Below are 16661 nucleotides of genomic sequence, written 5' to 3'. Positions count from 1 at the left end.
TGAAAACCAACCACTTTCTCAACATCAAATCCTAAAAATCATCCAACTAACCCCATAAAACAACCTCCACTACTCATTAAGATTAAGCATGGGTTGAAGTATCTGGGCCAATAGGCTAAGATGATGTGATATGTGATGAAAAAGTGTATAAAATGAAATAAACAACTCTACATAATCAAACTTGTGGATGGATGGCTACTAAGGCTGTTCACAGGTCGAATCAGACCGGGTTTGACACACACCCGTCACTCGAACCGATTATGTTAGGTTCAGCATATGCCCATTCGAGTTCGACTGATGCATTGTTCGAAATCGAACCGCTCACACTATTTGGATTCACGATCGGTGGTGGATGGGTCTTGTTTTCTCAATTTGGGCTTCACACAGTAAATAAGAAGAAGAAAAAAAAATTACATACGTCAAAGATCAGATCCAAACTCATCCCAAAAAATACAACAAAAAAAACTAAAATCACACACACACACACACACACACACACACACACACACACACACACACACACACACACACAAAAAAACTCAAACTTAACCCTTTCCTAAATAAAATAAAAAAAAATTATAGACTTATCTCTCGATCTAGGCTTTCAATCTCTTTGACTTGATACTTGTCGAATGTTGCAGATCTAGATCCAACAACTGCAACACCAAACAAACCCACCTTCTACGATCACCTTCATCATCTGTGGTTCTAACGTGTTAGGGTTTCAGAAGGAAGTAAGGTAGGAAAAGGGATTTGGGAGAGATCAAAGGGGGGATGGGAAGAAGATTATCAGAGTGAAAAAGGGTGCAAGAGACGATTAAGAGTCTCTAGGAGATAAGAATCATGATTGAGAGTCTCTAGTAGATAAGAATAAGAGCTGAGAGAGAGAGAGAGAGAGAGAGAGAGATATGTTTTTACCAACTAAGAGAGAGAGAGATGTTTTTACCAACTAAACTTCTTCAGCAAAGTATTGAAAGAGATGTGAAAAATGAAAAGTTAAAATTTGTAATGATGAAGTTCAGCTAAAGAGTTGAATAAGTCAAATGTATAATTATGAAGTCTAGTTGAAAAGTTGAACAGGTTGTAGTAATGATGCCTATTCCCTAGGTTATCTTGGTAAATGAAATAAAACTATAATAAATATCTTCTATTAATAATATTTTAATATCTCCAACTAGTAAAGAGAAAACACGTGGATGGAAGCATCATTTAATACATCAGTCAGGTCAGGTTAACTGATTTTTTTATTCTTTAAATCTAACACTCGATCGCCAAAATGAGAATTTTTATAACTTCAACAACTGTCGACTGAAATTAGTGACAAAATCGTCCGTACATAGTCGGGTCGTGCAGATCGACCGGTTTAGACGGGTCGAACGGATATTTGGACAGCCCGGTGGCTATTTTCTACTCCCTCTACATTCACAAAGTTCCAATTAACACATCTATATATAACAACAATGAATTATAGCACTAGAAAGCAAGAAAAGCGTGTAAAAGCACAATAAAGTAATGAGAACAATCAACTCAATGGATGGGTGGCTATATCCTTGCTCCTTCCACATCCATAAGGACCTATTACATGATTACAACAAGCTAACAATGAGATACAAAGCTTGTAAATGAAGAAAAAGAGAGAAAAGATGAAATATGCATTTGTCTTGTAATGTTTAGAGTATTGAGTTTTTAAACTCTTAATGAAAACTGTAGCTTCTTATGAGTGGGGTGTCAAAATTACAGGAGCATCTTTGACAGATTTCACTTTTGTGAGTGTGAAAGTGGGTTGTTTTTTATGAGATCTGGGCTTATTTCTCAAATACACTCATGAAAGATTGGGATCAACACAAAGTCAAAACATTCTAGCCATCAAAGCTTATGTCGACACCTGAATTATTATGTGTGGATAGTGATACTTTGTTTCCTCTAAGCAATCATAGTTCAAGTCTGAGATTACTACTTACTCTGGATTAGAGATCACTATTTTACTAGCGGGGGTTTAATGCAAAGCACACCTTCATGATGCATAATATCACTTTTTGCATGATAATTTTTTTTGTATATTTTTAATATTAAAATCAATAGGGGATTGTTAGTGCATAAATGCACTTATGTTATTTTAATATTAAATTTATATATACATATTGTGGTATATTCATGTGTATACATACATTATGCCACAAAATGTAGTTAATCCGATTATAATTATATAATAATGCAATATGATGAATTGAAATGGTTTGAGTGTGAGTTTATTACTTTTAGGTAATTATGCAGGTGAGTAACGTTTTATATAATTCATGTGAAAGGTTATGAGTAACATTTATAGTATTGAATTATCATATATTGATGATGATTTATAATTAATTCATTATTGTATTAAATATGAGGAATCTTCATTTGTTTGCATATATATAAATTAAAGCTTGTACATTCATAATATACATGGAGAATTGTGAGTGTATCTATATATATGTATATCTATACATATTTTATATTGTGTTTATGGAGAAATAATTAGGGAACCTATAAAGGTGTTTTTGTGGTGGAGTTTTGGACTCCCTTTCTTATGCAAGGTTGGTTAAGTCTACACAACTATAAGTCGAGTTGTTGAAACCTAGGTGAGAGGGTAATTTATAAATAAATTAGGCCGAGCTAAGGAAGAGGCTTCTTTGGAAGTTGGGCCGCACATTGGACCGAGATAGGAGCTGCTGTAGCTCGGTCTAAAAACTAACAAGCGTAGGCCAAATGAAGTTCGAACCGAGCTATGGGCCGAGGTGTTTGGGCTTCACAAGTTGGACCTCGCCCTTGTTAGCTTGGTTAGAGATTGTTGTAGTTAGCTTGATCTAAACAGACAAAACCGAGGTAACATCAATGACAAGGGCCGAGCTATGTGTAGCTCGGCAGGGTGGCATTCATTAGATCGGCTTCCAATCAAACGGTCCGACTGGCAGCGGACCGAGATAAGTCAGTTCAGTCAGGAATGTATAAATCGAGGTAAAGGGTTCAACCATCTCACTTGGCTTGCAGTGATGAGACTCCTAGTAGGACTCTACTAAGGGGAGTTAGAGTCCTACTGAGATTGTGTAAACCATCTCACTTAGTTGGTAGTGAGTAGGAGTGTGACTCCTAAGAGGACTCTGCTAAGGAGAGTAAAGTCCTACTAGGATTGGGCAAACCATCTCACTTGGTTGGTAGTGAGTAGGGTGTGTGATTCCTAGGACTCTCATAGGAAGAGTTGGAAATCCTACTAGGAATGGGCCAAGCCAAGTCTATAAAAGCTCATAACCAGACCTATATATAGGCATCCCAATTCTTACTCTAGAATTCACAGAGCTTATTGTCTATTGTCTAGTTGCTGACTTAGGCATCGGAGGGGTTTCCGGCACACACCCGCCGGTTAGCTCACGTTTGTGTTTTCAGGTGGCAAAGCAACGTTGTTTGGAGGACTGCAAACTTGATCAACAGGATCATACGAGAAGAATTATTTCGTGCTCGTACACTAGGGGAGACAGATTAGTATGTGATATTCTGTTGCATTGGGAAATGGTAATTTTACCAGCCTCGAATGGCTTAATCTCCTTAAAGAGAGTGAGATTACCGCGCTTCAATTCGATTTATTGTATTTTCTTATATCTAAGATATGATATGTAATACATATTTAATATAATGAACGATGGGTAATATCTGTGGACGTAGGCAGATTTGCTGAACTACATAAATCTGGTGTCTTCTCATGGTGATGATTTTTACCCACATTTATTTTGACTCTACAATTATTTATTTATTTTGATAAATGCTCGAACACTTCTTGCCTTTTAACTTCATTTTGTCAGTACTAAAAGATATCCCTTCAATATTGCAATTGAATTGAGTCTCAACGACGTACAAGCAATGAAATCAGACAATATCAAAATGAATTAGAAATTATAGTTGGTTGAAATATGAATTTCAAAAAAATTAAAATCTTAGCCAAATCAAATGAAATTTTTGTCAAATCTCAAATCAAATATTTGACGAATCTTAGCTAAATCTCAAATCAAATGAAATTTTAGTTGGATTTCAAATGAGAAATTTTTTAAGTCTGGCGATTTTCAATAATATTGAGACCTAAATTTGTGAACTCCCACATCAAAATTTGGAATTTTCAAATCCTAAAATTTTCCAATCAAAAAAAAAAAAAAATCCCTAAAATTGTTAACTTGCCTATCTTTTTGGTTCTCCTTCCGTCCTTTACTATTCATCAGATATCATTCATTTTCATCGGAATGTCAACGTTGATCATCAGTTGAGAGAGAGAAGGGCAAAAGATTGTCTGTTGACCGGATTTGCTTTTCAGGCAAGAGATGTGTGAAGGAGAAAAGTTCAAGAAAAGTTCTAAAAGAACTCTAATTTCTATATAATTAATATGACAATGAAATTCTTTGTAGATTCATTTTTTTAGTGGTGTTACATATATCAATTGGTATATTAATTATATATGTTATGATATTATCAATTAATGCGTATAGTTTTATTCTTTTTCTTTTCTTTTTTAATTTATTTATTTTCTATATTACTTGTTTATGAGAGTGTTGTGAGATTTCAATGCCACGGAAGCTTTATGTAGAATTGTTAGTAAGTTTTTTTTTTAAATAATTTTTTTAATATTTTAAGTAATATATATATATATATATTTACTTTCTAAATACATATAACTTAGAGCATTCGCATTAGCCTCAACAAATTTTGAGTCAAATTATAACTCAAAATCTACTTTTGCTATTTTAGCTAGTCATCTTTTTAGTACTCATTGCATCAAACTCTCTATTTTAACTCAATTCTATTAAAATATTATTTTCTTATTGTATTTGTTATTCTTTCTTTTTTTATTAAATTGATGAGGTGCCACCCAAACAATTCTTAAAAAATGAAAAAATAAAAATAAAAATTGTCGTTGACCGGTTAGGCTAATTTTGGACACTTTTCTTCTTCTGCTACAGGCATTCACGAGACATCTGGTAGGATATCCGGGTGGATGACTAGTTTAAAGATTTTGACCCAATTTTGCTCTAGAAAATAGAATAGCTAATGAACGGTGGCTCAACAAATTTGTTGAGTTACTATAGTAAATATAAATAATAGGTAGCCATAGAATTAATTTGTTGAGTCTAATGGAGCACAAATTCTTGATTTTGCTCTCTACAATAGCTTCAAAGTTGTTGTAGAGGGCTTGATGCTGATGCTCTTAGATGTACTTGAAAATTAAACACTACAAAAAAAATTGTTTTTGCGACGGCAAAACGCCGTCGCAAATACCCCAATTGCCGTCTTAAAAGGTTTTTGCGACGGTAAAATGACTTTTTGCGACGGCAAGTGGGGGTCGCAACAAAAGGGGTTGCAAAAGGGTTTTAGCGACGGCAAGTGCCGTCGCCTTTGCTTTTGTGACGGGAAAATTCTTTTTTTGCGACGACAAATTTCTGTCGCCAATAATAGATGAAAATCTGAATTTTTTTGCAACGGCACCATATTGCCGTCGCTAAAAGGGTTTTTTGCGACGGAAAAAATACCGTCGCTAAAAGTGTATTTGAAACAGCAACCTAAGCCATTGCTAATGACTATTGTCGACGGCTATGACACTGTCGCTAAAGGCTTTATTTTTCAATAATATTCCCTACCTTTTGCGACAGTAGAGGTGCCGTCGCAAAAAGCCTATTTCAAATTTCTTTTTGAGACGGGATGTTCTGCCGTCTCAAAAAAAATTAAAAAACAAAAAACAAAAAAAAAAACCTGTAATAAAATTATTAAAAATATAAAAATGACTTATATTAAATGAAAAATAACTATAAAAAAAAACCAATAATTATATAATAATTAAAAAGTCCAATATATAAATAAAAATTCATCTATAATTAAAAAACAAGTTATATTCTAACATTAACAATTCCATCTTCTAGTTAAATGTAAAATACCACTGAAACACTGCAACATAAAAACAAAGCCAAGGGCAAAAAAAAACAAAAAAATGTACATAAGATGGTCACTAGCTACATTAATACTGGAATTGCTTTAATTACATATCATATAAGATTAACCCAATCCATGCCATGATTGTAATTGTTTTCTGGCACATAAAAAATATTTCCAAACCCTTCCATCCCAAACTCCCCTAGAAAAGGTGGATCCATGGCTTCCATGGAGAACAATGAAGTCGGGTTGTTGCTTGAAACACCATCGCATCTCTCCAGTAGCCTCTGTATCTCCTTCTCTGCCTCGGAAAGCTGTTGAGGTTGAAGAAGATACAACAAAAGAGCCAACTCAGTATCTAAAAAATATACTTGAATTTAAAATTCAAGGCTTCAACCTAACAGACATGTAGCTCTATAAATTTTGAGTTGAAAGAACAAATAAAAGGATTGAAGAATTACTCCAAGAGAACAAAACTCTATAGGAAAAATTGAAAAATATTCATCAAATGATAGTAAATCAGAATAGGAAACAAAATTAAATTAGACTTCCTTTTTGAAAATTGCAAACTAAGGGTTGACGAAAATTCACAATTTTACGGCACTCTAGAAAGATATTTAGTACATTAATGATTATTGTATGAGATGATGATCAAGAATACTCATAGCCATAGTCTATATATATATGCTTTTCTGCAAGTTGTGAAACAGAGTAATTATATTTGATTTAGTGATATGGTGACAACAAAGAGTAAAACATCAGGCCTAAAGGATTGTCATCATTTGAGCAACATTTCTTCACCTATTAGTGAGGACTGGGGAGTTTAAAACTAAACCAATGAAGATGTTTACCTTAAGACGGACGATGAATTAAAAAATGTAAAGAGGGATTTTAATAAACTTAAACTTCAACATAGGTGATCTTGGGCGAAAGAGATCAACTATTTGAGATGGTAAAGAATTGATAAAAAAAATTCTTTGATAAATCAATCATATATTTAAAAAAAAAAAAAAGAACATAATTGAACAGACATCTGCCAAATGCATTTTTTCTTCTAAAGAAGGCCACACTAAGCTCGCACAGTGCTGTATGTCAAAGACACAAGCACAAGCTCAAGCTCAGCCTATTGGATACATACAACTGCCACATTAACAGAAAATAACTGTGCTAATAACATGATGAAAAAAGAACAAGAGGTACCTTAAATATGTACATTGATTGAATGATCATCGGCCTCTTGTAGTCTAAGGATAAGAGTAAGCTTGATAGTTTCTCCGAGCAAGAGAATTTTTTGAAGACTGGATCAATCTCATGCACCGCTACACAAAACATACAATATGAGTGGCAATACAATGTATTCACCCAAAAAGAGTGGCAATATAATGCCAACCAAAAAGGCATAACAAATGTCAGTGTACCATCCACTCATATCCTCTTTTCGATCATTTGGATTGTCATAGCAATTCATTTACTAACTTTATTAGAATCCAAATAAGATTATTGAAATTTAAAGATATAAATGAAAACATTCAAAGTAATTATAGAATTTAAGGGGATGACAGAGATGATATGAATTCTCCACATACATACATCCAAGAAGGAAGAAGAAGAATAGTATTCCCCACATACCATGTCCAACTTTGTTAATTGAGAGTTGCTTCGGTTGCTTTACATTACCATCTTCATCAAATGCTTTTTGTGTCCAACAATACCAAATGTCAACATGGCCATGTAGCCAACATTCTACAAGGGCTACAACTAAAAAAGTCACTGAAATTAAAAAAAATAAAATTTTAAATGGAAAAAAGGTGGGGGGAAATTAAAATACTGCTTGATTAGAATTCTAGAAGTGAACCTGTTTCACAGCACAGCAGCAATCAAAGAATTTTTAACTCTTTAAAAAGAGTACAATAGAAATACTATCTACACCGTATCTAAAAGTTAAAACAAACAATGATTTTTATCTAGCTAATAGATTAAAAGAATCAAATCAAACGTAGAACCATGATCTCATAAAAATAAAATTAAAAAATTAAAACAAAACAAAAAAAAAATATTATAAACAAAAAAAAAAAAAAAAAACTAAGCCATCTTTCATAGTACTACTACCTATAGAAACATGACTGCAAAGCCCATATCCATTTGCCTTGCACCTGGTGGAGGCATTGTCTGCCTTGCACCTGGTGGAGGCATCTCCATTTGCTCAACAATCCTTCGAATCTGGGGCTCAAAGCCCATATCCAACATTCGATCAGCCTCATCCAAAGCCAAATACTTGATCATCCGAAGAGAAACTCTTGCCCTCTCTATCATATCTACTAAGCGCCCCGGTGTGGCAACTAATATGTCCACACCCCTTTCCAGATTACGGAGCTGCATAAGCACAGGTTTGCCCATTTACCCACAAAAACAGAAACAAAAAAAGTTAAGTGCATGGAATGTGTTGGACACAAGTAAAAAAATCAAAGAAATCATTGATATTTCACATTTCACAACCCTCAATCTGGTCTTCTACATATTAGAATTCTTGCAACACTCCAACTTCAATTGCACAAGAAAGAAATCCAAAACGTCAAATCCAAGGGAAGGAAATACAAATTAGCACTATAAACTAGTCAAAGAAATCATGTATTGGATGCATGAGCAAAACTTCTGATTTTGTATAAAGAAATTAACGTTGATTGAAGGAAATGAACTTACTAGGCAGACACAGTTTAAGTGAATAGATCTACTATGATTTTTGATAACTTTCTACTCTCTTTTCAGAGTGTGACACAGGAATAAACAATGGAGAAAACTTACAGGACTCTTTCATAGTAAGATTCAATAGTAGGTCTCCAAGATGGAAAAACTTCTGGAATTTCCTAGCCAGACAACACCAGAAATAATGTTTTCACCTTAGGAATCATGTACCCATTGTACAAAATGTATGCTAAATGACAGATCACAAAATGCAGGAGAAATGAAATTGTTATATGAGGACACATTAAGAGAACATAAACAAATGAAAGCACACGAAATTATTAAAATACCTTCTGAAGGCCATTGATTCAGATTACTATGACTTGAAATGCTTTCCAGGGGACCAATATAGAAACTTTCTTTTGAGTCACCTGTACTCCAATCAGTAGAAGACAGTCAACCCCAAGTTCTTTTCTCCATTACACCAATGAAATATGTATTAATGAGAAAAGAATCGATTAGAGTTTCTCCATCTAATATCAATCATACCATCAATCAATGAGTTTCAACCCTGGCTCTAAGCTGAAATATAACTAAGTATGTAAACATTCAAGTCCAATGGGATGTCCAAACACGCCCTAAATGCACAAACATGTAACTTGATTTTAATTTCTGGGTACTTTTGTCTTGATTTGCATATATAATATACCAAATCTGAAAAAAAAAATTAAATTAATTAAAAACAAAAACACACAGATTCATATTTCAGATTCAGATTTAGATTTCAGAATTAATAAAATTAACATACAGATTTCAGATTTCACAACTAAGATCAACATTACACAGTGTGAGACACAACTAAGATCAGATTTCAGATTACACAGTGTGATCAACTAAGATCAACATTTCAGATTCAGATTAACATACAGACATTACAAACATCACAGAATGAGGGAGACATTACACACACAGATTCGATCGGTGCAGTGTAGAGATGAGAGATCAGGGAGAGAGAGAGAGAGACTTACCTGTGAGACAATGTGAGTCTATCGGGGCGAGAGAGAGAGAGACAAAGATGAGACTGATCTGATGAGATGAGAGAGTGAGGGAGACAGATTAGATCAGAGATATATCTGATATATATATATATATATAAAACAACCATCGGGCCGAGAGAGAGAGAGACAGAGATTGAGAGAAAGAGTTTACTTGTGAGTAGATCGGCGGTGCGATGATCTGTGCGAATCGATGAGATGAACAACGAGAGAATGAGAGAGTGATCGGTGCAGAGATGAACGAGATCGGTGCAGAGATGAACGAGAGGGTGAGAGAGAGAGAGAGAGAGGCGACTGAGAGAGTGATGTAAGGGAGACGATTAGATTTAGGGTTTTTTTGGTTCTAAGAATTGGGGGGGGTTTTTTTGGTTCTAAGAATTGGGGATTTTGGGGGGGCGCGGGAATGGAAAAAATGGGTTTTTTTTTAATATTTTTAAAAAAATATTATTTAAAAAATAATATTTAAATAATAAAAATATTATTTTCATTTTTTTATTTTGTAATAGAAAAAAAAATTTAAAAAAATTCATCATAAATGAATATTTAAATAATATAAATAAATAAATAATAATTTTTATTTTTTTTTCGTTATTAAGGTTGAAAATTTATTTGTTTCATATATATTTTAATGAAAAATATTTTTCACTAAAATAAAAATGAGAGGGGATGAGAAAAAAAATAAAAAAAAATTTCATCATAAATGAATATTTAAATAATAAAAATAAATAAATAATAATTTTCATTTTCTTTTCGTTATTAAGGTTGAAAATTTATTTGTTTCATATATATTTTAATGAAAAATATTTTCCACTAAAATAAAAATTAATTTTCTGTAGTCAATGAAAAATATTTTTCTGCGGCCTACTTTTTTTTATTACTAAAAATCATGAACTAATTTTTTATGGTAGAGGAAAAAGAACGGCAGCAGTAGTGAAGGTGGTGGACAAGAGATGATGGTGGTGGAGGTGGTGATGGTGATGGCGAAAGAGATTAGTGGTGAAGTTGTGGTAGTGGTAGTGTAAATGGAGTGGCAGGGGTGAAAGAGAGGTAATGGTAGTAGTAATGGCAGTAGTGGCAGTGGTGGTAGTGGAGTGGTGGCGATAGTAGTAGTAATGGTAGTCGTAGAGGTGAAATGGCGACAGTAGAAGTAATGGTGGTAGTGGAATGGCGTTTTGCAGTAGTGGTGAAGGTCGTAAAAGAGATGGGTGGTGAGAGAGAGAGAGAGATGAGTGAGAGACAGATAGAGAAGAGAAAGAGAGAGACAGAGACAAAGACAGAGTGATGAGTGAGAGAGAGAAAAAGTGGTCGCTAAAAGTGCATTTTCTTGTAGTGGAAAGCTCAGTAAATAGAGAAGAGATGAGGGAGAGAATGAGCAATGTGAACACAATGGGGGAGAGAGACAAACAGACACATAGAGAGAAAGAGAGAGAGAGACAAAAGTGAGAGACAAACAAACAGACACAGAGAGAGAAAGAAAGAGAGAAGAGTGATAAGTGAGAGAGAGATAAAGAGAGAAAGAGATATAGAGTGAGAGAGACAGAGAGACAGAGAGAGAAATAGATAGAGAGAGACATATAGAAAAATAGAGAGAAACAAGAGATGGGAGAGACATATAGAAAGAGAGCGTAAAGAGATGAATGATAGAGAGAATAGAAAAATAGAGAGATAGAGAGAAAAGAGATGAGCGAGAGAGACAGAGAGAGAGAAAAGAGAGATGAGCGAGAAAGACAGAGAGAGAAAAGAGATGAGAGAGATAGAGAGAAGAGAGATGAGCGAGAGAGACAAAGAGAGAAGACCAAGGAGAGATAGAGAGAAGAAAGATGAACGAAAGACACACAGACAGACAGACAAACAGATAGATAGACAAACAGACAGAGAAAGAAGAGTGATGAGTGAAAGAGAGAAAGAGAAGAGTGGTGGTAGTTGAATGTCATTTGCAATAGTGGTAAATGTGGTAGAGAAGATGGGTGGTGAGAGAGAGAGATGAGTAAGAGACGAATAGGGAAAAGAGATAGAGAGACAGAGTGATGAGCGAGAAAGAGACAAAGTGGTCGCTAAAAGTGCATTTTCTTGTAGTGGATCGATAAATCGATAGGGAGCTCAATAAATAAAGAAGACAGATAATTCAAAACTCTGTTCAAAACTTAATTCAAATCAATTTTTTAAATATTTTAAAAATATTTTAATTTTGTAAGAGACAGATAAAGAAGAGAGATAGAGTGATGAGCTAGAGAGAGAGATAGACAAAGTGGTTGCTAAAAGTGTATTTTCTTATAGTGGATCGATAAATCGAGAAGGAGCTCGATAAATAGAGAAGATGTGAGTAAGAAACTAAGCAAGGCGAACATAGTGAAGGAGAAATAGACAAATGGACAAGTAGACACAGAGAGAGAAAGAAGAGTGATGAGTGAGAGAGAGACAAGGAGAGAGAGATAGACAGAAAAAGAGATAGAGAGAGAAAGAAAGAGAGATGGAAAGATAGAAAAAGAGAGAGAAACAAGAGATGAGCGAGAGATAGACAAAAAAAGAGAGAAATAGAACGAAAAGAGATGAGCGAGAGAGAGACACAGAAAAAGAGAGAGACAGAAAGATAAGAGAAATGAGCGAGAGAGATAGAGAGAGATAGAAAGATAAGAGAGAGAGAGAGAGAAAAAAAAATGAAAGAGATAGAGATAAGAGAGATGAACGAGAGAGATAGAGAGAAGAGAGATATGCGAGAGACACAGAGAGAAAATGAGAGAGAGAGAAACAGGTAGACATAGAAAGAGAGAGAGATAGAGATAGAGAGAAATGAATGAAAAGAGATAAAGAGAAGAGAGAGAGATAGAGACAGAGAGACAGGAAGATGAAAAAATAAATGAAAAGAGAAATGTTATATCAAAAGAGTAAGACGACATTGTTTTTTTAAATTCTTTTTGCAACAGAAAAATACCGTTGAATTTATTCAAACCATTTTGTGACTGTACATATATGAAGCTATCTCAAAACCGCAACACTATGCTAGGTTAGAGTTTTTCAAAAACTCTTTTGAGAAAATTATACTTTCTTGTTTTCCGTGTTATATTGTTTTTACTAATTTTTTTAATATTTTAAGTATTTTTTTAAATTTTTAGACATACCTAACATAAATACACCTAAAAATTTTAAAAATTGTAAAAAAAATCTTTTAAAAATTCACTAAATACCAAAAATATAAAAAAATACAATAATTCAATACATTTTTTTTTGTATTTTCATGTATTTATTAATTTTTAAAAATATTTTTTCGTAAATTTTTTATTTTTTAGATACATCTAAGTAAGGTACATCTAAAAAAAATATTTAAATTTAAAAAATATTCACTAAAAAAAAAAACACGAAAGCCACTTTTTGTGACGGTAGAAAATGCCGTCTCAAAAAAGCAGAGTATTTGCGACGGCACCATTTGCCGTCTCAAAAAAGCAGAGCATTTGCGACGGCACTATTTACCGTCTCAAAAAATAAGAGTATTTGCGACGGTATTTTCTGCCGTCGCAAATACTCTCATTTTTTGAGACGGTAAATGGTGCCGTCGCAAATACTCTTCTTTTTTGAGACGGCATTTTCTGCCGTCGCAAAAAGTGACTTTTTGAGACGGCAAGTGTGCCGTCGCAAATAGTTCTGTCTCATATATCCAGTTTTCTTGTAGTGAAATATTAAAATATTTATAAAAAATATTCAAAAATTTAATAAATACATAAGAATACAAAAATGTATTACATTTTTATATTTTTTTGTATTTGATGAATTTTTTATAAATATTATATTTTTAATTATATTTAGGTTAAGTGTATCAAAAAAATAATTTTTTTTATTAAAATATTAAAATTTTTGAAAATTTTAATCACATCACATCAAAAATGAATTTTTGATGTACCTAAACATGAATTCTAATTTTTAAATACATAGGCTATTTGGGAAGATGGTTTGTGGCTATTTTAGTCACAAAAGACAAAATAGACTATTTTAGTCATAACAAACAAAACATCACATCCAACTCATAATCATTACACTCTTCTCTCACAAAAAAAGTCAAAAAAGTCAAAAAGCCAAAAAATCCTTCCCAAATCAAGTTTTTTAGCCCAGACTAAAATAGCCAAAAAAGTCAAAAAGCCAACCTACTTCCCCAACGAACCAGTGTATCAAAAATGAATTTTTTTTTAATTTTTTTAAAATCATATCACATTTCTAATTTTTTACATACTAGTGGTTGGGCGTGCATTGAACGTGACACGGGAGTTGATTTTAGTAAGTGAAAATTAAATTAAAATTATTATTTTTTTAATATTACCTTTATGAGACTAAAAAAAAAAAACTTTGCCCTTACTATGTTTAATATTCATTAATGATATATTTTATTATATAAATTTAATTAAAATGAAAATTTTATATAAAAAAAATGATGAATTAGGGATTCTAATTAATTAAGATGAAAATTAATTAAAATATTTTTTTTATTCCAAAATTGACAGCTTATGGAGGTTCCCAACACAATTTTATCACTTGAATAAACGACTTCATTCATTCCCACCCCTCAACTCCATCAAAAAAAATTCATAATAATAATAATGAGACGTTTTTCTAATAAAAAATTAACATATGTTTGAATTTATAAATTTTTTTATTAATATTTTACTTCTAAATTATATTTAAATTATTAGATTTTTATGTAAGAGAATAATTTAAATATAAAATATGAAAAAAAAATTCAGTATCTTTAACAACTAAAATTAAGAAAATATAAAAAAATAAAACTGAAAAACATATTTAAAAAATAAAACAGAAAAGTAATTCTTGTTTAGAATTTTAATATCATACATTGGTTATTAAAGTACCATATAAAATATTACAGTTCATAAAATATAATTCAACACAAAAAGAAAGTGTATGAAAATAACATGCGAATTTTTGAAATGCAGCACAAATCTCTATTTTAAAAACATATGTGCTTTCCACTATTTAAATTCAAATGAATGCACATAACTTTAAGATTCAACCAAAATTATTCACAGCGATTTGATCCATGATGGGTAATTGTAAATATTATGTATATCAATATAGAATCAGACACAAAAAATAAAAATAGTAATTATTTTTTAGTAAGAAAAGGTACATAAATCTACTTCTCATGAGAATTGATCTTGAAAGATCCTTCACAAGAACGAACCTAGTACTCAGAAAAAAGAGGATCCTATTGACATAGCTCAATTAGAAAGAAACAAACCCATAGTTGTAGATACCCCATTTTTAACGGCCCTTACGACTTGGACGTCCTTGCTTGCACACCCAATGATGAGTCTGTATGCTCGCCAAGTGCTCGAAGTCCTCAGTGGAACGCCACAACTGTGAGCCTTTCAAATCCTACACTCTTGTTGCCTTTGTTCTAGGACCAAACTCTGTTCTTTTCAAGCTTACAGCTTCTAGCGGCCTGCCGGCCACCTTTTATGGCTGCCGACCATCACTTTTGGGCTACCGGCCACTGATGTGGGTTGTCGGCCACCAGTGATGGCCAGCCGGCCACCGGTCTCTTTTGTAGATATTTTGTGACAGTTATGCTAGTTGTTTGCATAGATGCATGCATCTGCACCCACGTGTAAGGCTAGATGTTTTTGAGGGAGGCTCATGGTTTTCTATATATAGGAGGCCTCCCTCTCTTGTTTTAGGGCTCTCTCTCTCTCTACAATTCCCTCTCTCTCTAGAAAATTCCTACACTTTTACCTATAAATCTTTAACCTTTGCCTATACACCCTTAACCAAACCTTCTCATCTTTGAGTTGAGGTGTCTTTGAGCTTGGTTTGAGCTCTAGAGGGTGTGTTTGTCTTGGTTTTGTTGCTTGAATTGCTTCTTCTCTTCAAAAGGTATAAGGATTTGCCTATTTGCTTGCTTTTACTACTCTTTCTCTTGTTGTTTTTCAAGTGTTTTTGGGCTGTAAAACTTCTGTCTTTTTAGGCTGAAGCTTGGGTTTTAAGGCCATTAAAGTCTGGGGGGTTGATAGCCCTTCTTTGTACATTATTTTGGAGGCCTTTGCCATTGTGTTTCCCGCCCTTTTGCCATCTTTTTCTGAGCTTTTAAACACTGATTTTTTGAGTTATTTCAGTGGCCAAAATCATGTTTTAAAGTCCAAATTTAGAGGGGTTAGCCTCCCCTCCTTGTGTCTTGCTTACTAGCCTAGTTTGTGCTATGTTTTAGCATGTTAATCTAGTTTTTATTAGCTCAATTCTAGTATGTTTTAGGACTATATTAGACCTATTTTAGCACTATTTTGGGCTGTTAGTTATATTTGAGTTTTGTTTTGCATGCTTATAGTGTAATTATCCTCATGAGTTCAGTGTTTTAGGCCTTAGACACCATCTTGTTTGAGTTGATAGCATTTATTTATGCTTTTCTCACCTATTTTCAGCATTAATCACCTCTGCAACCTCCCTCATTTCTTGGTTTTTATTTTACTTTGAAAGTGGTTCAAACAATTTGTTTGTGTAAAGCATGAGATTAAGATATCATGCTTAATGGTTTAATCCCTTAGGGGGTTCATTACCAACGGTATGATGTCTCTTTCATGCCTAAAACAACTTTTGGTTTGAGTCTTCTTTCCATTTAGAGGACTTAAACTCACTCTTTGGACTCAATTGGTTAAATAATGGATGGTAATTTAAAATGGAGTAACTAAAACTTGGAACTAAAATGGTGAAAGATAATCAATTGGTTGTATTCAATCGGACATTAATTGAACACATGGAAGCTTGAACCATTTCATACTCATTAGTGATGAAATGATTCAAGGTTCCAAAGTCACCACTTCCCTTGATCTTCCATGATAGGGAGGTGGCTTTAGAGTCTTATTTTGTTACATTTATTAAAATTGCACACTTTGGCTCACAAGCCATCATGCAATGAAATTGCTTGAGTTGGTGGTTTGTGGCCTAAACTCACTACTCCTTTGATTTATTCATGAAAAGGAGGGG

At 33.3% G+C, this 16661-nt stretch overlaps 1 protein-coding gene across 12 annotated transcripts; it reads right to left on the bottom strand.

The window, feature by feature from the left end:
* Nucleotides 1-5805: 5805 nt before the first annotated feature.
* LOC145803082 (uncharacterized) lies at nt 5806-9978 on the bottom strand. Of its 12 annotated transcripts, none has more exons than XM_082896440.1 (8): nt 9835-9978; nt 9654-9711; nt 8976-9056; nt 8746-8807; nt 8050-8316; nt 7573-7713; nt 7144-7262; nt 5806-6257 (listed from the first exon to the last, which is right to left on the bottom strand). In XM_082896440.1, coding segments are annotated over exons 5-8 (462 nt in total). In that variant the 5' UTR covers nt 8051-8316; nt 8746-8807; nt 8976-9056; nt 9654-9711; nt 9835-9978; the 3' UTR covers nt 5806-6056. The 12 variants fall into 12 exon arrangements, 8 of the variants coding, with proteins under 8 accessions (XP_082752566.1, XP_082752564.1, XP_082752569.1 ...); XM_082896438.1 differs by having other exon boundaries at nt 8746-8797; nt 9835-9976; XM_082896443.1 differs by lacking the exon at nt 8746-8807 and having other exon boundaries at nt 9835-9974.
* Between the last annotated feature and the right edge of the window lie 6683 nt (nt 9979-16661).

This window comes from Camellia sinensis, chromosome 11 (genome assembly GCF_055761805.1).
Source record: "Camellia sinensis isolate YWXY chromosome 11, ASM5576180v1, whole genome shotgun sequence".
Taxonomy (NCBI): Eukaryota; Viridiplantae; Streptophyta; class Magnoliopsida; order Ericales; family Theaceae; genus Camellia; species Camellia sinensis.
This window is presented reverse-complemented; position numbering and strand designations above follow the sequence as displayed.

Excerpts from the sequence above, each read along its gene's own strand:
- LOC145803082 (XM_082896440.1), bottom strand. Across the intron at positions 7,263-7,572 it reads AATTAACAAAGTTGGACATG|CGGTGCATGAGATTGATCCA; the intron begins GTATGTGGGGAA and ends TGTTTTGTGTAG. Across the intron at positions 6,258-7,143 it reads AATCAATGTACATATTTAAG|CTTTCCGAGGCAGAGAAGGA; the intron begins GTACCTCTTGTT and ends CAACCTCAACAG.